At 39.3% G+C, this 23274-nt stretch overlaps 1 protein-coding gene and 2 long non-coding RNA genes across 4 annotated transcripts; all 3 read left to right on the plus strand.

Moving 5' to 3' along the window:
* Nucleotides 1–154: 154 nt before the first annotated feature.
* Nucleotides 155–15485, plus strand: LOC141791652 (four and a half LIM domains protein 1-like). Of its 2 annotated transcripts, none has more exons than XM_074672258.1 (6): nt 155–271; nt 13349–13528; nt 13616–13790; nt 13938–14107; nt 14316–14502; nt 14805–15485. In XM_074672258.1, the coding sequence occupies exons 2-6, from the start codon at nt 13373–13375 to the stop codon at nt 14954–14956; spliced, it is 840 nt and encodes a 279-aa protein (XP_074528359.1). In that variant the 5' UTR covers nt 155–271; nt 13349–13372; the 3' UTR covers nt 14957–15485. The 2 variants fall into 2 exon arrangements, with proteins under 2 accessions (XP_074528359.1, XP_074528360.1); XM_074672259.1 differs by lacking the exon at nt 155–271 and adding an exon at nt 8631–8752.
* Nucleotides 15486–19669: 4184 nt separating this feature from the next.
* Nucleotides 19670–20998, plus strand: LOC141791396 (uncharacterized). Its single transcript, XR_012598322.1, has 3 exons — nt 19670–19741; nt 20591–20688; nt 20937–20998. It is a non-coding gene; the product is annotated as an uncharacterized LOC141791396 (long non-coding RNA).
* A 156-nt stretch (nt 20999–21154) lies between these two features.
* On the plus strand, nt 21155–22713 carry LOC141791283 (uncharacterized). Its single transcript, XR_012598310.1, has 4 exons — nt 21155–21192; nt 21302–21327; nt 22361–22515; nt 22597–22713. It is a non-coding gene; the product is annotated as an uncharacterized LOC141791283 (long non-coding RNA).
* Nucleotides 22714–23274: the final 561 nt, after the last annotated feature.

Consider the following 23274-nt stretch of genomic DNA (forward strand, 5'->3'; position numbering starts at 1 on the left):
TGAAAACGCAAACATTTTCAACTCTTGATAAATACTAATGAAAAATTTCCGCCGAACATTTTCCTTATCCCGTTACTTCCTCTTTTATTTTGAAGGTAAAGCCTGTTACATCCGGTGTGTGCCTGTCGGTTTTCGCTTACTGCACGCAGCCGCAGATGGAAGTCCGTATTTAAAACGTGAGAGGGTCTCGTTGAAGCAGAGTTCCGCTGCAGCCGCACAGCTGAGGGGTCTCCGCCCGCTCATCCCCGGTGCAGACATCAACCTGAGCCCGGTAAGCTGGCCGCTGAGCTCCGCTGTCTACTGCTGTTTCCTGTCTAACACAACCTGCTTCTTCTTTCGCTTATATTTCAGATATAACCCAAGACTGTATTTAAGTTTGCTTTACCACATGGAAGATGTACAAAGTGCTGTTAAAATGCGAATCATACACATTAAATTTGGAATTTGCAAAATATTAACATTGGAAGTCGTTTCTTTAAAAATGACGCCAATGCCATTTCCTATACGCCATGCTTCATGAGCAAAAGTAGTACAGTATCACATTTCTCTTTCACACATGTTAAAATTTCATGGTCATTTTCACTTGCAAAGCTGTATTTTGATATCTGGACAGGAAGCAGGTCTTAAAGTTGTCTGGGGCGTTGGCTATCTGTCTGTAAACTGTGAGTGAGTGAGTGTGTGTGTGTGTGAGTGTGGAGTGAGTGTGTGTGTGTGAGCCAGAGCTACAGTTACATGCAGAATTGTGGAGGCCAAAGCTGCTTCTGAAATCTGTTTCCAGTTAGGAAGCCTCCTTTTTTCACTCCCTGATGGAACCACTGAGCCTAAAAATGCACTGTAGAAGTCAATTAAAATTCCTTTAGTGTTGTTTCATTGTCCTTTGTTACTTGTGTGTGAGTGTATGAGTGTGTGTGTTTGCATCAGTGTTAATGATTCATTCGACTTTAGTGCTCTTGTTTTGTCGCAGTTAATTAAATAAGATCGTCATGACTGTCCTCTTTTACTCTTAAGATAAAGTCTGATTATTTACAAAAATGATGAGAAAACATGATGTTCTGCCACAAAAAAATTACAGAAAGCTACAGGAAAGTTGTAGCCCTCACAAATGTTGCAAAGTCAGAAAAATTGTCTTCATAACTCTGATTGTTTTCCCCCTACAAACTAAAGGCTACCGCTTATTTGAACAGTCATGTGGAGGTACTTCAAGTTTTTCTAACAGCGCTCAGAACTGCACATGCACACAGACAGTAAATAAACCAAGACAGACCCATATGTGTGAGTGACCCTTTGTAGCCTGACACACTCAAAAGCACACACACACGTATACACACACAGAGGCTGCACATCAGGACCACAGGGGGGCAGTTTTCTCTGCTCCTGCCTGCATGTTAAAGAAATTACCATGAGCTCACTCCCATAAAATACATCACAGGCTCGTAAAACTTTACACAATTTGTCTTGCTCCATGTCATGGTAAGTCCTGGTTGTGTTTTGCCTGTTGTGTTATTATGGGGCAGAGTTTAAATGAGCTACAGACGCGATGTTTCTGTTTTTCATGGATCCCTAATGGGGAATAAACCCATACTTTTAGTGGAGACTTTAATGGTGTTCTGAGGTTTCAGGGCTCTGACGACATGAAAGTACAGTAGGTTTTGATCTGGGAGCTTGGCAGAGTGTTGTCTCTGCTCTGGAGCTGTTAAAGACTGTCCCGATGTGCTTTGGTGAGTGACAATCAGGAGATTATAACCTCTACACTTACTGTTCCAGCAGACAAAGAACAACTAACTGATGGGATCCTTCTGATCAAATATAACTCTTAAAGTAAAACTCTGTTACTTGAGGTTAAATACTGCTGAAGTACTAAAAAAATCTTGAAAACATTTTTTCATCATGCTTGAGTGCAGTCAAAAAAAATCAAGGATGTACATTTTGCAACATTATGTTTGTTTAGAAAGTATTATTTCAGATCTCTTAAATTGAAGGGGCTGTGAGTATGGAGGCAAATAAGAGACATAATTTTTTTTAATTTCAACGGCCACTGAAAGTTAAATACTGAAAGAAAAACACCACTGAATTTATAGCATTGAACTATTTTGCTATGAAAACCATGTATCTGGATTTCTTTGTCCTGAATTCACCTATTGAAAATTCAGATAAAAAAATTCAAGATCATAACTCATCAACAAAAAGATTGGGGTTCAATTTGTCAAATTCAGTTTTAAATTCAACTCATCAAAAAACACATCCAAAAATTCAAGTTGAAAAATTCCGATCACAACATCTGTGCTACCCAGGACAGGAAAGGCAATATACTGTATATTTAAATTAAAATGAAATTATCTGCACCAAGATTTTTTTTATTTCTAAATGCTAATTCCTATTGTCTGCTGTCGAAATGGACTTTCCTGGAAAAACACAAATCCATATATGGCATTTACAGTACACCCCAAATTCCTTGTTGACCAAGTAAGAAGCAAGATCTGGCCTTGTTGGTACACTAGCTTAAAAAGGTTTGCAAAGTTTTATTGCCGTCATGTTTCAGACAATGGTGCTATGGAACGAAGAATGGGTACATTACTTGTTTGCTTTGCATTCTGGGTAAAGTTGTCTAGAAAAAAGAAAAGCAGTGATAAAACAAGATCCCCTCTCCATTCAGTTGCTTCCAAAAACACAAATGTACACCTTGCCCCCAAGACAATGGTTGATGGTGCTCATGGAAAATAGAGTCTTCAACCCAGAAAAAAACATTACTGATACTGGGAGGGTTACTGCAATCCACTGCAAATGGATAGTTCACCGTGGGAAAAAAATGGCAACTAAAAGAATTTCAAACGTCATTAATCTGGACTAAAAGAAAATGTTAAGCAACAGACCTCAAGATGCTTTCCTCGTTCAAGGTTGTACATGGGAATCCGTGCAGAACAGTTAACAGAGAATTTTAAAGCATTGCTAGAAATACAATGAAGTGAAAAGTAGAGTTTTTTTTAGGGAACATTCAAATAAAGTATCCATACTTAAAAAAGTCTAAGTAGCAGATCAGAAAAATTTAATATTTTGGAGCAACTTCTTTGTCGGCACTCTCTGCACCATCAACAAAATCCACACTGAGGGCAAACGTAATACCTGGAGATACTAAAGCTGTTTGGAAACTTGTAAAGCACCTAAAATGCTTTAATTTTCTTTAACATATTTCTGTGTTTGGTCTATCTTGTTAAACAAGGAAGCCAACAGTGTGCGACCTAATGTTTGAAACCCTAAAAAGGAAATGCCAGGTTTTTATTCTCATGCACAAAATGTGTTTCTTGGCTCCTAACTGGATCAGTAGTTGAGCTCTTGTTAGGATTTTGTGTGTCCATTATTTGTGTTAGAATCTGACAGAATGGTTTGGAAACAAGATCTGCAGAGATTTTGTTGGTTGGAGATTTATGAACTCAGACCAGAACAAGTCCTTAGACCAGCACAGGGGGCTTAAATACACCACAAAACCATTTAAACAGAGTTCAACATGCAGTCGTTCTCCAACAGGACTGCACTGTTGGCAGTTCCCCAGTGCCATAGATATTCATGGAAATGGAAATTGGTCATATGTAGCTGCTGCTGCTGGATTCCAGTTTTGTCAGCTGCTCTGCTCTGCTCTGAAAGACGGCTCAGTCTCTGAATGGAGGGAAGAAAAGAAGAAGACAAGAGTAGAAACAGAAGAAGGGTGCAGGCAGAGGCAGGACAGACAGTTATGTAGAGGTTGAGGTACAGCTAACCTGCAGCTTCTGGTAAAACCATCACGTCTGTCCTGTTGTAAGAGGACATTCTGTGTTTCTTCAGCTTCACTCTACACTACTCAGATCTGCTTGACCGGCTTCATGCCTCCGTCAGGAATGTGATCGTGAGGGCCAAATCAAATAATTTTGTGAGCTGATGTGGAGTTCGGATGTTTAGCTGATCTATTGGCTCAGTTTTTATTCCTGATGCTAATTTATTTCTGGGAAAGTTTGAAGACTCTGTAATGGGAAAGTTCTGTGAGATCATATTTGAAATAGTCCTCTCTGTTAGCATCTTTTAGCAAGTTGTTTTAGGGTTTGGAGTGAGTGTGTCTGCAGGTCAGCCAAAGGTTTGAGTGCATGACTCTTTAAGCATTACTGAGAAGTCAATGTAAATGCTGCTGCATTTGGAAAATAAATTGTGTGTGTGCGCGTGCGTGTGTGTGTGTGTGTGTGTGTGTGTGTGTGTGTTTGGCAGCACGGTGCCAACTTCACCGTTCTGTACAGACTTCCTGTTTCTCGGTTTCCCGCGACATTCTTCAGCAATAAGCTCATGCCATCACACTCGGACACGCTTCCACACACACACACACAGCCTTCCACCCACAAAATGTAAGGTAGATATAAGCAGACACTTTCTATTTCAGTTTGTTGAGTCTTGTAATCCACAGAGCTGTGTTTTTTTTCTCTGGTTTTTCTCTCTTGTTTTTTTGTGAGTCTTTCATGTTCCCATGTGCGTGCCTTTCCTCTCCGCTGTAATGAATGATGTCACCTCTGTGTTTTGGCTTTACACCACAGACTTTTGGATGAGAGACTCCACAGAGCTGCTTTTACAGTCAGAGAAGAGGTGATTGAAAAATGACAGCCCAGGAGTGAGAAATGAAAGAAATAGAGGAATGAAAACCTTATCATTGACTGCATGACTCAGGAGGATGTTGCGTTTATTTTCTTTCATCGATCTTTCATCGAGTCAACATGCTGACTCCTCTTCATATAAATCAAACTGCTTTGAGAGTCTTCCTGAGTCATAAAAACCATGAACCATGATAAAACTAGCCTTCAAGTCTTAAAACATAAAGATGCCATTGTTCTTAATTTCAAAATGTCCTAGAGCTTTTAAACTTGTGAGCAATTCTTTAAAAGTGTGTTTGCACCAGAACACTTCTTAATAAGCCTCTATCAATGAACCCATCATCCTCTTTGTTTACCTCTTTTGATTATTGTTTGTTGCCTTTAGTGATACAGCCACTTTAGGGCAGGAAAGGAAACAAGAAGAGAGACAGAGAGGAAGTGACATGTATCATATCCAAGCAGCAACCTCAGGCTGAGGTTGAGAAATGACGTCTATGCTGGAGAGCTAAAACCTCGCTTCTCAAGAGTGAACTTGAGGCTGGCTCCAGAAGCAACAGAAGCCTCAAACACACCCATTTTAAATCCCTAATCTTTAAAGCAGAGCTTAACATCTGTACAGCCTGGTAAGACAAACCCAGTTTAGCTTGAATTTATCATTTCTAACGAGATACTATGCACAAGGGGTGAATTATCTTATAACACAGTGGCTTAAAGCAATTGTTCACAAAGTGCCTTCCAAAATGAAAAACTACTTAAATCACATATTTCATCCATTTTTGTAAAAATATTAAACAAATTGAGATTAAAGTTTAAATAAACATTATTAGTGGCAGCTGAATTTGTATCTTTGTAACAGGTGGTCTAGTTTGCTACAAGTCAGCTAAATTTAGTGTCTTAGGCTTTGTTTTTTATTTGTTTCTGTTTTTGGATTGGCCTTTTGGAAACAGGTAGCCCTGTTTAGAAGATATTAATATTGTGAGTTCTCCATAACTAGAGGCACCACTGACCTTGGAATATGTATATATGTGCATCCAGTCATTACACAAAATGGGTCTTAAGCCATACCATCATGGGACATCCCATTTTGCCGTAGCATTAGCCGCATGCACAACTACCAAAAAGTACCCTGGTTAACTAGTAGCACCCATAGACTGTATATAGAGTGGACAGCGTGGCTCCGCCATTTATTATTGTACAGTTTTGAAGCCAAAATACCCCCGTCACAGGCGCAGTCATTGGCAGCAATTGCAGCCAGAGTCTGTGCAGTAGAGTCGCCAAGGGATTCTGGGAGAATCTGAGTGAAGCCGGGTGACAAAACAACAATATTTCGAGAGTCTAAACACTTCTTGACTCTACCTCCTGACAAATTTCACAATCCCCGAAAAAATACAAGAGAATGGCAGCTGTCAATCATCATTAAATGTTACATAAAGCCTCGTTTTTAACCTTGTAGAACTAATGAAAACAAAACTTTTCAAAGGACTTGAATACAAGATAACCAAATGATATCTACATATCACTACAACAATCGGACGTGAGAAACATTTCTACGAGGAGCATTAATTTTTTAAAGTTTGACCACAGCCTATCTGGATTGGCTTGAAAGCTGGATTTTTTAACCTATACTGCAGCCAGCCACCAGGGGGAGCAGTTTTTGAGGAGAACTCAGTTTGAGCCAAGCAAATGGACGTCCATTTTTTTAACAGTCTGTGGTTGCACCATGAAAGTGAGGCAAGTACAGAGAAAATTTCTATCCAGCAATTACGTACTTGGTATAAATAGTGATAAGAGAAGGAAAAATGTCATGACTCCTAAATCTAAATTTGCTGTGTATGAATCATCATGCTTTTCAAAGGATTCAAGGATTCAACCCCTCAATACCTGTTCCCTTCACACGTTTCTTGAACTCTTCTAGAACAGTTACCTATGGGCACCATCTCCACTATCTTAAAAACAGCCAAACAGGTGCATAACCTTTTTGTTAGCAGCTGTAGCGATGGAGTCTACCGCCGTTAAATTAAGTACTCCTATCTGGGGCGTTAACCTGGTTCATGTGTACCACTAATCGATTTTTATTTTTCACCATTAGTATGAACAATTTGTTTTCATTGCTAATGACGGGATGTGCATACCAGCCCTGACTTACAGGCAGGTATGATGTAGCTGTTAGCTTAAAAAAACTCATAGCTTGCTTCAGCTTCGCTTCTTTGCTTCATCAGTCAATAAATCAAACAAAGGTTGAGTAATATGGCAACTACAGAAGGTAGGCTGTAAAACTGCTTCAGGAACAAAAGAATGACTTCACAATAATATCGGGACTACAAATCAATCTTCAACCCATGTGTCGCAGACTATATCCTATAATGTGTCTGTTTTTATATCACTCTAACTCAGAGGTCCCCAAACTATGGCCTGGGGGCCGGATACAGACCGCCTCCACATTTTGCCCTCGAACAATACCAGAGTCGCATTTTTATTTATTTTTTATTTTTTCAGTCTTACCATGTGATCGAGACTTACACATGCACAGAACGTAACTTTCTATTCCACCCTTCTGCAGTTTGTGCCCTATCTGAAAAAAAAATCCTCTTATACAACCATACTGGTAGTGAAATGTATTGTGCTGGTATGTGTTGTATCCCTTAGTTTGGTTTCTTAGCCTGCTTACTTTCTGGTTTTTACAGTGAAGTTAATGAGAGAGAGCTGCAAACAGTGATGTCTACAAGAAAGTTAATATTTCATGGTCTTTTTTTCTGTGAAAAACCTGAAAAGGGTTATTTGGTTATTATTTATTTCATAAATAGTGTTATTATTTATTTTCTTTTTTTTTCTCTGTCAAGATCCCAGAAAGGGTTATTAATATTTGGTCATATGTGGCTTTCTGGGAAACAATAAATATTTATGTTTGGACACCTCTGCGATCGTCACGCTTTTTTTTTTGACAAACTGATCCTAGCCCTCCATCAGAGAAGGGAAAAGTTGTTTGGCCCTGACGGGAAAAAGTTTGGGGACCCCTGCTCTATCTCATAGATTCGGTAATACTTGGAAGTATAACTCTGCTAATTAAGGGTTTGGGAATTTCTTTATGAGTCTGAAAACTTGTTTTCAAAACTTTTCAAACACCAAACAGAAGCCACAAGAACCAGAGCTATACATGGTTATAGACCATATAGTGTTATATGGTTCTCCATCAGGAAATCAGGACAATATGTGAAAATGATATTACTATAAGTATAGGTTTTAAGGCTGGAACGATATGCTATTCTCGGGATTCGATTTTATTATGATTTTTGGGGTGCTGATTCCATTTAAATTGGAAATCTCTGATTTTTTTGATTTTTTGTGATTTATAGTTTGCTTTTTTAACACCAGACCATGTGAAAAAGGTAAATGATGATGGTAATATCTACAGACTAACAGGAGCCATATTTTCTCATAAAATGCACATCACGTGAGTCAGAGAGAAACATTTCACCCTCTGCTGGAGAAAAGTGGTAACTTTTTTTCTATCCAGTTTATAAACAAAGACTGAAATGAAGAATTTGAATTTGGAAAAAAAAAGATTTTTTTTGACAAAGAATTCCTTTTTTTGTAATTGTATATCATATTTTGATTTTTTCTCCCACCCATATTAGGTTTACTTCCTCACATTCACACACCAGCTTGTCCTTAGCTGCAGTGTTACCCTCCCATGCTGCCTTACTGTTGACTGAATGACATCCCAATTTCACATTCAACCAGATCTATAACAGTCAGTGTTCTTGTATCAGCAGCTTAGCTACAAGAAAAGACACACTCCTGCTGTCAGCATATTTATGGTGGAAAAACAAAGTGAAGACATGCTGAAACACTGCCCTTCAGAGACTTCTGACGTCAGTGTAACTTGATTTATTCTCCTGTAACCTGTGTGGATACTGGCTGGCTTCCTGTCAGCCATTGTTCGCCTCCCATCAGATAAAGTTTGCACCACGTCCGTAGCCAAGCATTTTAATTAGCTGTTCTGCAGACTCAGACCCTCACAGTGTTCCAGTGAACTCACTGAATCACAAATTTTTCCAGTGGACATTTCAAGAAAAGCGAGACGTGAAGCTTAGAACAAAACTTCTTGTCGTAAAGGAATGGAAAGGAAGGAAAATAGAAGATAACAGGTAAATGTCACACCTTACCTTTGCTCGTCTTGACTTGCTGTCTGTGAGTGAGGATGGATGAATGACCTCACCCTGTGAACAAACACTAAAAAGTAAAGAATTAGCAGGTCACCGAAAGGAGGATGTTTGTCCAGCCCGTGATGTCGGCGTCAGTTTGTAGCCTCTTTGTCTGCTGCAGAGATGAGAGCAGAAAAAGTTGTTTGATGAACCTCTTAACAGAAGCTCTTTTAACCTTACAGCAGTAAAACCCTGGCTCTCTCGTCAGGCTAAAGTGGACTGTCAAATCTATTCTTCTTCTTCCCCCCTGAACATAAAAACAATACAGATCAACACTAGAAGGTTATTTTGTTTTCACTTGGTGTGATTCGGTCACTTGACTGGCTTTGACTGGCTTTACGTGTCAATGATAAAGAGACGGCCTCTGTTCATGAAAATTTGAGCTGATGTTGAGCTGCAAAAACCTGCAGGTCCTCCACTGTCCATTAGAGACTGGCAAAAGAAAAAAAAATTACTAGACTTCTTGTTAAACAAGTTTTACATTTCATTCGTTTTAACTTGGGGGGGGGGATTTTTTTATTCTGTATTTTTTTTACCCAGTTTAATATTTTTTTCAATTTTTTGTTTGACGGCAGGGTTATGGCCTTGTGATATGTTACAATGACCTGACATGTAATAACTGACCCAAAATGTAAGAATTTTTGGGCCAAAGCTTTCACGTTTCAGGTCTTTGTTACATATTTTGCTCAAACAAGCCTCAATTTCAGCACTTTGCCAGCTGAGCTGATAGCTAGCTGGGCTCAGTATATTTCCAATATGGCTGGCATTTTTGGGATTTACCATGCCTTACTAGTACAGTTATGTTGGTGAAAAAAAATCTACTGACAGTAAGTAAAACTACTAAGTTCTTTAAAAAAATCTACAAAAGTGAGTAGCTACGTCAGACTTGAATAAAGGGGTTGGAAAGATGTAAAAAAAAAAAAAAAGATAGAACCTCCAAATAATGTCAAAACATTTTCCCCAAACTATTTTTTGTATAGATTTGCAGATTTACAAAATCTGTGTTTTGCTGGAGAAATAAATGAACCTTTGAAAGTATTTGTTGTGGTTCAGCATGAATACCATGTTCTCCTTCTTAACATTAGTTCACCTTTAGAGATGGGAATTGATAGGTTTGTCAATACTGATGCCCTTATCGATTCTGCTTATCGATCTGATTCTGAATTGATTCCCTTATCAATTCCTGTTGTGAATTTTCTTGGTATAAAAAGTAGCCAAAGTCAAAAAAATTAAAACAAATTTAATTTTGAAACTGAGTTTTTTATCTTTATGAAGTAGGAGACACTTACTCCTCTCTGGTTTTGCTCTGAGTTTAAAGAAAGTTTAAAGGAAGACTCGGCCATTCGTGAACGTAGCCTCAACTCGTGGTTTTACCAACCCTGAGCCAAAACCAGAACTTCCTCATGAATCTAAACTCCAACCAGGAGGGGAACACTGTAGTTTGGGGTTTCAGTGGTTTCCTGGGGAGTGGTCCATGTGAGAGGTGGAGTGTGTGTGTGTGTGCGTGTGTGTGTGTGTGTGTGTGTTTGGACATTATGTCAAAGAGTTGTCAAGGTTCCAGATCTAACCACATTAGTCATACCAGGCATTCCTTCATATGTTCACCTCACTCAGCAGACACACACACACACACACACACACACACACACACACACACACACACACACACACACACACACACACACACACATTCCTCGCAGTCAGCCAGCATGAACTGGATGTGGGGAATAACGGCGCAAACAGACTCCTGAACATCTTCTCTTCGACATGTCTTTGTGCGTATGTGTGTGTGTGTGTTTGTGTGTGTGTGTGGCTGTGATCATGTTGTGCATTATTTACCGCTTGAATCCTGAGCCTGTAATCACAGCTGGCTGAGTGAGTTATGATGATCAACATGGTGATTTTGGTTCCATGTTTGGGAATTTAATGAGTCTTATTTTAGGGAGAGTGATTTTTGGACCTTGTTGCGTGAGAAGAGAGTTACATAAAAAGGTTTTCAGGACTTCAGAACTTTCTGGTACAAATGCCAGGAGTCAAAAAGTACAGTCCTTCTCCTGCAGCCAAAAGCCATTTGTTGCCTTTGTCAGACAGCACTGCAGAGGAGAGATGGGAAATGTGGGGAGTAGAGAGAGGGGGAAGAAATGCAGCACAGGGTCATGGCTGGGAGCTGAACCAGGGACCGCTGCAGCAGGGACTTACAGCACCTGTATCTGAGACACGCTTACACTGCTAAACCAACTGTGTGTCCACAACCTTCCTTTAACACAAATCTGACAACAGAGCCAATCACTAAAACACTACAACACACTTTATACAAATGAGTGATGTCAGCAGCCCAGCTGCTCAGGAGGAGAACAGCAAGTTCAGGAACAAACGGACCGACGAGCAAAACTGACTCTTAATTTTTAGAGTGAATCTGCTCTGTGGGCAAATATGCAGCTGGTGGAGGTGGGCAGTTGTTTTAAAAATACATTAAAGCTGGATTTGATTTAACTGGGGCAAAATTTCATCTTCATGTAGTTGAATGAAGGTAAATACAATTTTTTCATCAGCTCATCACTTGTTTTAAGAAATACTTTGCTTTGAAACTTTAAACAAAATAAAAGTATGTTTAAAAGTATTAGTACTAGGGATGGACTTGATGAGATTTTGTCAATACCGATGCCCTTATCAATTCTGCTTATCAATCTGATCCTTTATGGATTCCCCTATCAATTCCTGTTGTGAATTTTCTTGGTACGAAAAGTAGCTTTACATGTTTACTGTGTCAACAACATTTAGTTGAGTTTATACTGTAAGTGAATAAAATGTAATTGGTCCCTGAGTCTGGATATTTCTGGGCATAATTATACAGAAACAGATAAAAATTGCACACAATGTGACGTTGATGTACTGTGTTGTAATATATTAATAATTCAAGTGAGCCATCTAGTGTCTCAAAGTGGTTATAGCAATGGTTTAAGTTGTTTGGAAGCTTTCCGTAGTTATGAAGTCAGCCATGAGCCTTTCAGTTGCCTGTTAGCTTTTGGCATTTGAAATTGTCAGTATTATTTACAAAGAGTTGATGTGATGAAAGTTGAAATTCTATTCTGAAGCTGAAGTTATACTGATGTATGCTAACTGCTAGCATATCAATGCAGTTTTCCATATACGTTAGCATCAAGCTTGCGCTATTTTGTTATTTTGGTAAATAAGGTGATTTATACCATTTCAAATGTACTGAATATGAATCTCCTGAGAGAGAGTAATGTACATTTCTTTATGAAGTCAGTTCTTCAGTAAAACTTCAAGCTGAAAATCCTGAATCAGAGTTTTCTTGGGAAACGTTATCTAACCACTAAGCTAAGATAGCTGCAGCAGACTAGTCGATGTAAGGCCCGGCGACTCTGGCACAATAACAAGAATTGATAAGGGAATTGTTAGGACAAAGGCTAACGATATCGATGAATTGAAACATTTCTCATGGATTCTCAACAGGAACCGATTTTTGATTACCATCATGTACAAAAATGCACTGAAGAGCGTAAAATAGAGAGCCAACGGCAATATAAGATGTTTGGCATTGGTAGAGAAGATTTGGCACATGTTTAACAGGTGCAGGTGTACCCCACTCTGCTGCTTGTCCCTCAAACATTTTTTTCTTTCCTGATTTGTTGCCAAGAAGCATTTTTACAACAAAGAAATAATCGACCAAAAACAAATTTATTTACTTTTTTTTGTTTTGTTTTTTTACTCTGTTAGTTCTTGATATTCTTAAGGTTTTTGATTGTCTCATGACTTCTTAAATGTGCTGTTGGCCTTTTCCAAGATCATGAGCCAAATGAGAAAAAACATGTGGCTTAAGGCTGATGAAAAACTATGAGACATAAAAATAACCCTGAGGAGTATTTTTTGTTTTCATGCCAACACTTTCCATCTTAGAAACTTTTCAACTGAAACTTCAGTATTTTTTTCCACACCCCAAAATCCCCTTAGAAAAAAAAACTTCTTACAGGCTTTTGTCTGCCTCTAAATCCAGATTTTGACATTTATCTGCAGGGTATCAGCTGTTCTTATCAGGCAGAGACGAGAGGAACGAGTGAGAAGAATCATATCACACAGCGCATAAAGCTCTCTGCAAACACACAGGTGTAGGCACAAAAGCACACCTGGAGACTACACCCTTCTTAAAATACAAATACTGCAGCGGTAGGCTTTTTTGTGTTGGGGCAGATGATAAAAGAAAAACAGCACAGATGGTTTCTTTTTATTGACCTACAGCACCATCTTGTGGCAGTTGCAGGTAGCTTTCTTTAACTAGTAAGTCTGGCCTCAGCGCAGTTGTCTTTGTCCCATTCTATGGTGTTCAAAAAACATTTTGTTATGCTTTTCATAATTTTTCATATTCATACAGTTATTTCTTTCATGATTTTATTTCATTTACAATTTACTGAATGAGGCAATTATGCTTTGAGGCTCACAAGGTTTACAGGTCAGCTGATGAATGTCACATTATCACGACTCAGCAATGATCAGGATGTTGCATCTTCTTTGTTGTAGTTTTGAATCTTCCGCTGAACGACCATGGCTGACCCCGCACATTGTTTCTACTGCCGGGAGGACCTCGGGGGGAAGAAGTTTGTCCGCAATGAGGGCAAGCCAGTGTGTGTCCGCTGCTACACAAAGTTCTGTGCCAACTCCTGCGCTCAGTGCCATCGACCCATCCCCGTGGAGTCAAAGGTGTGTGTGCTACTGTGTGAAGGCACATTTTGTCATTTTTTGTCCCTCTACTTGAAACATTTATGAAACAGTATCTTCCTCCACCAGGAGCTCAGCCATAAGGGCCGGTACTGGCATGAAGAGTGTTTCCGTTGTTCCAAGTGTTACAAACCTCTGGCCAAGGAGCCATTCAGCACAAAGGACGACCGCATCATGTGTGGGAAGTGCTGCTCCAGAGAGGACGCCACTCGCTGTCATGGCTGCTACAAACCCATACTTGCTGGTTAGTGGTTCATGAAAAAAAAGTAGAGAGAGTTTTTAAAATAAAACAAAGAAAATTATTAAAATAAATCATGTTGGACTTTAAAGACATGCTGAACATTGATGGTAGCTCTCCCAACAACTTCTCTCTGACTCTGATCTCCTGCAGGCTCAGAGAGTGTGGAGTACAAAGGGAACTCCTGGCATGATGAGTGTTTCACCTGCTGCAGCTGTAAACGACCAATAGGAACGCAGAGTTTCCTCTCTAAAGGGACCGACACTTACTGCAGCCCCTGCTACGACAAGAAGTTTGCCAAACACTGCGTCAGCTGCAAAAAGGTGCAGGACAAGAAACTTACTCCTTTGAAAGAAATAAAAATGAACAGCCTGAACAAACAAAAACTTTGTAGGGTTATAAACTTTTTTGAAGCATGCTTTTCCATTTGACAAAAAAATGTATACAAAAAATAAGACACCTTCTACCAAAGCAATATAATTTAAAAAGAAAATGTCATAAACTGAGCTCCTCTTCTTCATCCACATTCAGCCGATCACCTCAGGAGGAGTTAACTACCAGGACCAGCCGTGGCACGGACATTGTTTCGTGTGCAGCGCCTGCTCAAAACCTCTGGCTGGGACGAGTTTCACCAACCATCAGGACCAGGTCTTCTGTGTCGACTGCTACAAAACTACTGTGGCTAAGAAATGCAGCGGTTGCCAAAACCCAATCACAGGTAACTCTGAATTCATGGTGAGGATGGTGAGGTTTAACACACACCAAAATAAAGTTATACACACTATATTTTGTCTTTAAATCATTGTTCAAGTATTTGGATATTTAGAACTGATATAACTGACTATAAATTCTTGTTTTGCGCACAAATTTTGACTTAAAAATCATTATAAGATAAGGTTGATGGTGTATGTATCTGGAGATTTTCAACCAATTAAAGTAGCATATCTGACAATAAACAAAAGCTTTTAACCGACACACACAGCCTTTTTTAATGAACTGTTGTGGTCTCCACTCTGTCAGGTTTCGGTAAAGGCGTGAACGTGGTGAACTACGAGGGCGGCTCCTGGCACGAGTACTGCTTCAACTGTAAGAAATGCTCCCTCAGTCTGGCCAACAAACGTTTTGTGGCCAGAGGAAAAGACGTCCTCTGCTCTGACTGCGCAAACAAGTAGAGATGAGAGAAAGTGTCAGTGTCAAACCGTAGAAAAGTTGGTGTCTGCATTCCAAGTTGACTTTCAGTGTCCATGTTTTTTAAGATTATTGACAGAAGTGATTGAAACATTTGGTCCAAAATGTAACTTGTCTTGATTTATTGATCTGGTGCTGAAATCGCTCAGTGAAACATACAATGATTGAAAAGTGAAAACAGTGTTATAGTTTCAGATTAACACATGCACCCAACCTGAATGATTGCAGAAATGAACGAATTCTCTTAACTAGAGGAATCATTAAAAGACTGACAGTTTTGTTGTACATTCAAATCCGCTTTTAAACAGCAACACATTTTTTTAAGTACTCAAAATCATATCTCTTTTTTTGCCATTTCATGAAAAGTTTTCACTCTGCTTGTGTTTCTGTTTTGAGCATTGACTGTGTATATCTTTTCTTGAGTAAATAAACTCTGAAGCACTTTTCTGAACACTTCCCCTCCAGGATAAGAGACGTCAAATAAGAATATACAAACTGTACGCCTGAATGTTTTGCTACAATAAATAAAGCTTCTATGAAACAAAGTTTGAACTGTCTCATAAATTAAAGGTTGTTTTTGAGCTTCTTTCAAATGTAGTAAAAAGATTTCAACCAAAAGACAGAGAAAGGTGTTTATATGTGTCAGTGTGAAGGTGACATCTTAACAGGAAGTAAGTCAGCACGACCTCAGTGTGTTTAAAATGTGGCTCCACCATAAATCTGGAATTATTATGCAACATGTTTCACACAGAGTTCTCAGTCTGCTGCTTTTCAATGAGCTTTAAAGATGAATTTATCTTCGCATATGAAGCAGGATGTTCACAAAATTTTTGTCTGATGAAATGAACTTGATGAAACTGTACGTGGTGCGCCCCCCTATCTCTGTCTCACCTGTGCTGACACTCATGCTAACCTGAGAGGACCAATCACTGAAGGTCAAAAGTCTCTCTGCATGTGACCCTCCTGTGTTTGTAGAGACAGCCCAGTGCTTCCTCCCACGATCTGTGGCAGAGCTCAATCTGTGAATTCAGGTTTGACATTGCTGTTAACCAGACTCTGAGACATTTACCTCCAGGCACATCCTTTAATTTCTCAAACTTAATTTCATCAACAGGTGAGTAATGCTTTGATTATATTAACTGTTTATTTTTGGACTTGATTATTTAATATCAGCATTTTTCAAGGGGTAAAAAATCCAAACAGTCATCTTCAACTAAAAATTTCACAGAATAACCTGGGACTATTCATGGTTGATTCTTTTTCTTGTGTTTTTTTTTGTGATGCTTTGCTTTAGATTATTGCCTAAAAGCCCCCCACAGGTGCACACACACACGAAAAAAAAGAAAGAAAGAAAACAAAAAACAAAAGAAACCCTAACTAAGACTGATTCTTTTACAGATCAGTGATGATTTCTCCTCAAAAACTCCTGCATGTCTTCATCACTCTGTCTCTGATGTACAGCCTGGTCTCCACCACAGAGAGAGGTGTGTATACTTTTCCCTGGATACAGTAATATAGAAGAATGAGAAGAAGAAAAAAACCTAAATGGGAGAAAACAAGATTTTATTTTTCTGAGAGTTGGATGTCTAGTTCTCTTGGTTTGTTGGAGATTTTTTTTTTTAATAAGGAGAGATAAGTCCACAGTGTTGGTTGTAAATAGTTCAAGAATATGTAAAACAAACAGTTTGCTGTAGTAAAACACAATGCAGCTACGCATGTTCACACTATTCATGGTCTCTGGGTTTAAGATAAAAGGTCATGGAGCTTGTGTCAACCAGTTTCAGTAGTAGCCACCTGCTGTTATTTTACTATTTCATCCCTGTGGGGTCTCACTTTTTAAAAACTAAAAGTAAAAAAAAGTTAAGAATTATAAGAAATTATGACACAAAGCTTTTTAGTAATTAACCCTGAAGTGTTTTGTTGTTCTTGATACTAAAAATGGCCAGTTATCAAGAAAATGTCAAAGTGGTTATCTGATTTGAATTCTGATGGTTTTTTTTTTCTTCAATTCAGTATGTTGAAGTATTGTTGCCATTATTTGATAGGACAGAAGAATGTAGATAGAAATATGGAAGCAGAGAAAGGCAGGAAGATATTCTGTAAATGGCAGTGGTTGGGCATTAGGGACTATAATGTCTGTTTACGGGGGGCATGCTTAAACAATGAGGTCAAAAACCACCCTGTGATATTTATTTGTTAGTATAAAAAATGACTACATGTGTCTTTTTAAATGTGCATTATTCAGTTGGACGTGTAACTGTGTAAATAAGTCCCACACTTATGTGGCAGCAGTGGCTCAGTCCGTAGGGACTTAGTTTGGTGATAGCAGGGTCGCTAATTCAAGCCCAGGTGCAGATCAAGGTTTGGAATTGAGCTGATAGCTGGGGAGGTGTTGGCTCACATTCCTGAGCACTGTTGGGTGCCCTTGGCCAAGGCACCTACAATCCCCCACTGCAAGGGTGCGCAATGAGAGTGCAGCGCCATCACTCTGACCCCCCTAATAGTTGCATGTTTCTGTCCAAAAAATGGTGTTTGTGTATATGTGTGTATATAGCATGATTCAGAGTGTAAAAAACAGAACTTCCCCTAAGGGGATTAATAAAGTAAATCTTCTCAAACTGCCATGTCCTAGTCATGTAGAATATAGGAACCAACACACTACAGCTATGTTTGTACGGTGTGTATGATGCAAAGGTTTAAATCAGTTAATATTTCGGTCTGAAATCCCTTGGACACCACACACCCTAAAGATGACTTTATGCATAAACTTAGCACACAAAGAAAGGAAATTTGTGTTTGGTAGGTTATTTCTCTGTTGTAACAGTGCTTCTAGGCATTACATCTTACAGTGTTGTAAAACCTATTACTCTTTTAAGTGGTGCCACGTTTGTAAGGAGCATACATTTGTGTGATAAGCAGCAGAGCTGAGTTTGTAGGTTGCTCCCATTGAAAAGTTGCCAAGTCTTCTCTGTAAATGCCAAACAGCTTATTCTCCAGTTTCTTTTGATTCAGTGTAAGATTTAATGCCAAGAAGAATTGTTACCTTTTTTATTGTCAGTGCAGTTTTGCTGTTATTTGTTTTGTGATAATGATTTACTACATAGAGTCTGTTTTTTTGTCAGCAGCCTTGCTCAGTCTCTGGGGAAGTGTGGCTGACTTCTCCTCTGGGTGCAGCCACTGGAGCCTAAAGCCTCATGTCTCCATCCCCGCCCTGCAGGAGTTCACTGTCTGCTTCAGCCTCAAGTTTGAGGTATTCTTGAAAAAAAACAAAAAAAAAAAACTTTTTATTTAACTGAGGTTACACTGACTTAAAGGTCCCATATTCTGCTCTTTTCTGCAGTTTAATAGGGATCATTGATGTCTTCATGAAATGTTAGTAACATGTTTTGGTCCAAAAAGCCAATAAATCAAGCACAGCAGCATTGTTTCCAGGCTCTCATAGCCCCTCTGTTCAGAACGCTCTGATTTAGTGGGCGTGACCTTCATATGTAAATGAGCCACCGCTGATACCGCCCCTCTCTTCTGCGTCACTGAACGCGGCGCCACGAGCTCTGAGTGCACAATGTTTAGAAAACAACAAAGCTCGTTTACCGTTTCATTACAGGCTGAAACAACAGGCTAACCGCAGCTAAAGTTAGCATTCTGAAGCTAACACAGAGACAGGGGGGACACTGAGGACAAGCTCTTACATCTGCTCAGCACACAGCATTTGGTGGATGGTTGGTAATGCTCCTGGATTCAGGACCAGTCTATTCGCTAGCCCTCTATTGTACTGTCCAATGTTGGAAAAGCAGTCGGCCGTGAAGTGACTAGCACACACATGCACAGTTTTACTGAGTGTAGCTGGCACATTTCCTTGATAAATGAACCCCAGCCACTTAGTCTTGTCTTCTTCCTAGACGGGAAGTAGTGATTGGTCAAAAAAGGGAATCGCTGATGTCGGCAAATCCCCAAAATCCAAACAGCTCGTTTTAGATCAGGATTTTACATTCACAAGCACTACTAAGTACAGGTTTTGTTTTTAAATATCACATTTTGTGAGCTGGGAGGAAAAACAAAGACCCGCAAATTTTACTAAAAGCCTTAATAAGGTGATTTTAGCTTAATATGGGACCTTTAAAAGCGAACAAATGGTTCAAAACTTTTGAAAACAACCATTTTTCCTTTATAATATCCAGGAGTTAGGATCCTCTCATTGGACGGCTTTCATGTACTGTCACCCAGACTTTCAGCATGCTGAGCTGGGCTTTGGGGGAAAGTGGGGTCGTTTAGTGCTCTGGTTGTTTGGAGAGGAGTGGAGCACTGCTGAGATGGCACTGACGGTGTCAGAGTGGCATGTGGTGTGTCTGACCTGGAAACACACTAAGGACAGACCTGCGCTGTACATCAATGGCAAACAGGTGGCAATCTGGCCAGGTGGGTCACATACAAAAACTCTCAGAGCTAAAATCTAGAAATGATTATAGTCTGATATCCTGCTGCCTTGTCCTCTTCTCTGCTAGATCTCATTTCAGATGCTCCCTCCATCGACCGCAGACTGGCCCCTGATGGGACTCTCACTCTGGGTGCATCGCACTCCGTGGTGGACGGCAAAATCCACGTTCTTTCATTTTCAGGTCTGAAGGGCAACATATCTCAGTTTAGGCTTTGGAGTCGAGAACAGGAAGTGACGTCTGTAAAATGCAATGAAGGCGACGTGGTGAAGTGGGAAAGAGACAACTGGGACAGTAAGATCTGTGCTCCGCTCACTGATCCCAGTCTGCAGTGTGGTAAGCCAACAAGAAGAGGTTCTGATATTCTCTTTCTACTGCTCAGAAAACCTTTTCTTTGAACACCTGTATAGTGTACAGGTTTACAGTGTGAATTTCCTCTCTCCTCACCCCTGCAGTTTTCACACATCAGTTAGTAATTCAGTGTAATGTGCTCTGCCAGTTTCATCGAGCGTTTTACGGCTCTCTCCCGCCTCAGTTTACTGTTCACTGGACGTCCTCAGCTCTCAGATTAAATATTGATGCCCTGTGTTTATGTCAGAAAAGTAAATACAGACGTTATTCTGTAATCAATAACATCAAGATCAGAGCATGAAGCACACAGCTGCCTTTGCTAGTCATCTCTCGACAGACCTGTGGGTGCCGTAACTTTCCTCCAGTGGTTAACCATCAGGCTTGAAGTTAAATAATAGCTTTTGAGATTAAACAAATGTTAAGTCAAATTTAAATTACCTCACAAAAACACCTTTATTTGATGTTTTGCTTTTGTCCATATGAATCTTGATTAGATTTGAGCTCCTTGACAAACCTAAATAAATGACCCAGCTATAACAAATGAACCAAACGCTTAGGAAGTAGAGCTGTGACACATAAGAGTGAACATGACCTCAGCGGACGCTTTCATTCTGCTTTTAAAGTGGGACTTAAGCTTTTTGGTTAAGGTGGTAAAATGGGAGTAGATTTTCAAAAACATCCATGTTCAATCCTGTATGACCATAGTGTAAATGTTAAGTATTTGATGAGAGATGATTCATTTAAAACAACGCTGAAGGCTTGTTAGAGGTTATATATGAAATTAAAGGCTTATATTTAACTGATTTATATATTTCTGTTGCTCCTTTTTGACAGAATGGTCCTTTTACGAAGTAAGACTGATGTTTGTCATCATCCGCTCAGATAGGAACAAAACAGAGCTCTACAAAGCCAGAGACATCGCACATAAATGGGTAAACTAAATTTTTTTTAAAGCCATTCAGCTCATTAAAGCCTCAGTTGATTGTTTTCCTTGACACAAAAAACAAGTAACAGGTTCAGCCTCTTGTTAAACTTTGTGCTTCCCTGACACCTTTTATGTTTTTAATGTATAAAACGTCTGTGTGGATGTCAGGGCTGTTTGGATGGGTCGTGTTATATTGCAGAGTGACAGTAAATCACTGAGGCTGTAACTGCTCTGCTTTGTTTGTTGTTCCTGTAGCTCAGAAAGGTTCTGCCGACCGGCTTTTATTTGCCCAGAGTGTCTGTGTTTGAAGTATCCAGGTATGAGAAGATCTGTGTTTGTCACGCTGACTTAACTGTTTCTGTGTTTTTTAATGAAATACTCATGAATGTCAAAAATGTTTAAATGTATTTCATGGTTCAGATACATGTACATACAAGCATGTCTCTGTGATCTCTAACACAGATCCAGTCCAGAAGACAAACTTCTGAACACATCTCATGTAGATGGGCAGGTAAATAAGCACCATGTTTTATTCTTATAAGTTTTGACAGACTATTCTCAACACTCATCATTTTTTCCTTTTGTTTTCCTGAAAAACCTTTGTGTCTCTTATCATCCAGGTGCGCTGGGTTCCAGCCAATGACAGGTAACTGTTTCTTTGCTGACTAGGTTTTTCCTATAGTCTGACGCTGACAGTATCATAAGATGGAAATCCAAAGAATGCAGGATGCAGTAACACCTATTTCGTTTAAATGTCCCATATTATGCAAAAATCACTTTATTAAGTCTTTTAGTGAAACTTGGGGGTCTTTGGCTTTCCTCCCAGCCCACAAAATGCGATATTTAATGACAAAACCTATACTTAGTAGTGCTTGTGAATATAATATCCTGACCTAGAATGAGATGTCAGCGATTTCCTTTTTTACCAATCAGGAGCAAGTCTGACCTGATTGGTCCACCAAAGCAGCATAACAAGGGACCTTTAATTCCCCATTTATCCACATTCAAATAGTCATTTCTGTTAGCACTGGAGAGTAACACACCACACTTTTAATTCCATAAAATAAAAATACAGTCAGTTTTGAATACATTCCTATTTTATTATGGTTTGCAAAGTTAGGTAAGCCTGAATTTGCCTAAACATAATTCTCAGTTCCTCCTACATTTGATGGAACAGAAAATGCGAAGTTATCACTGGTATCACATTGGATGAGTATTTGTATCAACTGATTCCAAAGACCAGGCAGTGGTGCTGGTATCAAAACTTAAAAAGTTGGATTGATGTTCTGCTAATCTCTCACTTTTTAAGTGAGAAAGTTGACGTTTTCCTTTTCAAGCTATGATCCCCTTCAAATGTCCTATCTGGTGTCAAATCACCAACAAATCAGATTGATTGGGTAAATAAAAAGTCATTAATAGAGTCCTTTCAACCAGGATAGAGATACTGAATTCAGATCAATCCTGTTGTTGTGTTTGGATAAAAGAGAGCAACTTGTCTCAAACACAGAACTGTAGTGACTCAGTAATCTATATCATCCTTTCCTATGTCAAGCTAGTCCTTTGTTGTTTACAATGAATGCCCATTCTGAGGCCTTTAGAAACGACAAGAGCCAACAGACAACATACTGCGTGGAGACCACTTTAAGACAAAGCAGTAATTAAGCCTGATTCCTCTGTAGGTTTCACTGCCTGGTTCATATAAATGTCATCCCTCCATTGGATGTGGCAGCTGTGCAAGCCGAGATGCACACGAACCTCAGGATCCCTTACTACGAGCCCAGCGGTCACCTGCAACTGCTGGCTGATCCAGACAGTATACACACCACACCTGTCGGTAGGAAACACCTCCACCCCTCCAGTTATGTGAGCATGAGGCGTGAAATCCGCCTCACCTGAATCTTTGCTGTATTTTTAGAAAGTTTTACTACCACCACAACCAGTCCTCCTGATGTGGTGACATCATCCTCTATTATCACAACTGTATCACCCAGTACCACGACCAAATCCACCAGCACCACCAGCGGTGTCTCTACCACAGCCAGGGTCTCCACAGCAGGTCCTTCGAGTGTGTCAGGTCAGTCTGATTCCTTCACTCCAGCAGTTTCCAGGTGTATTTTACTACTATACGTATCATACATATTACATAAACACAATGCAAAAAACTGATATCTAATCAAGTGTTTTTGTCTTTTTTTCCATAGAAAATGTCTTTTTAGACTTAGTATGAGCCACATTCACCTGACTAGTCCAGAAAAATGTCTTATTTCAAGATATTAAAAGACAAAAATGAGGTAAGCTGATGGAACAAGAGAAACGTTTTTTTCACGAAGACATTATTTGAGTTTTGAACAATTTTTTCTTGTTCCATTGGTAGATTTTTTTTACTTGTTACAAGCAATTCAGACCTCATTTTTGTCTTTAAATAACTTCATACAAGACATTTTTCAGGACTGATCGGTTAAATGTGGCTCATATCAAGTATAATAAAACAATTTTTACTTAAAACAAGACAAAAACACTTGATAAAATTTCAGTTTTTGCAGTGTGTGTATATGTGTATTATAGCATTGAAATGAATTGTTTGATTGTTACT

Source organism: Halichoeres trimaculatus, unplaced genomic scaffold (assembly GCF_033239565.1).
Source record: "Halichoeres trimaculatus isolate MK-OKI-2021-1 unplaced genomic scaffold, fHalTri1.1 fHalTri1_scaffold_6, whole genome shotgun sequence".
Taxonomy (NCBI): domain Eukaryota; kingdom Metazoa; phylum Chordata; class Actinopteri; order Labriformes; family Labridae; genus Halichoeres; species Halichoeres trimaculatus.

Bases quoted from the DNA above. Each gene is read 5' to 3' on its own strand.
- LOC141791652 (XM_074672258.1), top strand. From the start codon at position 13,373: ATGGCTGACCCCGCACATTGTTTCTACTGCCGGGAGGACCTCGGGGGG. The intron at 13,791-13,937 runs GTTAGTGGTTCA...GATCTCCTGCAG, and splicing joins CTACAAACCCATACTTGCTG to GCTCAGAGAGTGTGGAGTAC. The intron at 14,108-14,315 runs GTGCAGGACAAG...ATCCACATTCAG, and splicing joins ACTGCGTCAGCTGCAAAAAG to CCGATCACCTCAGGAGGAGT.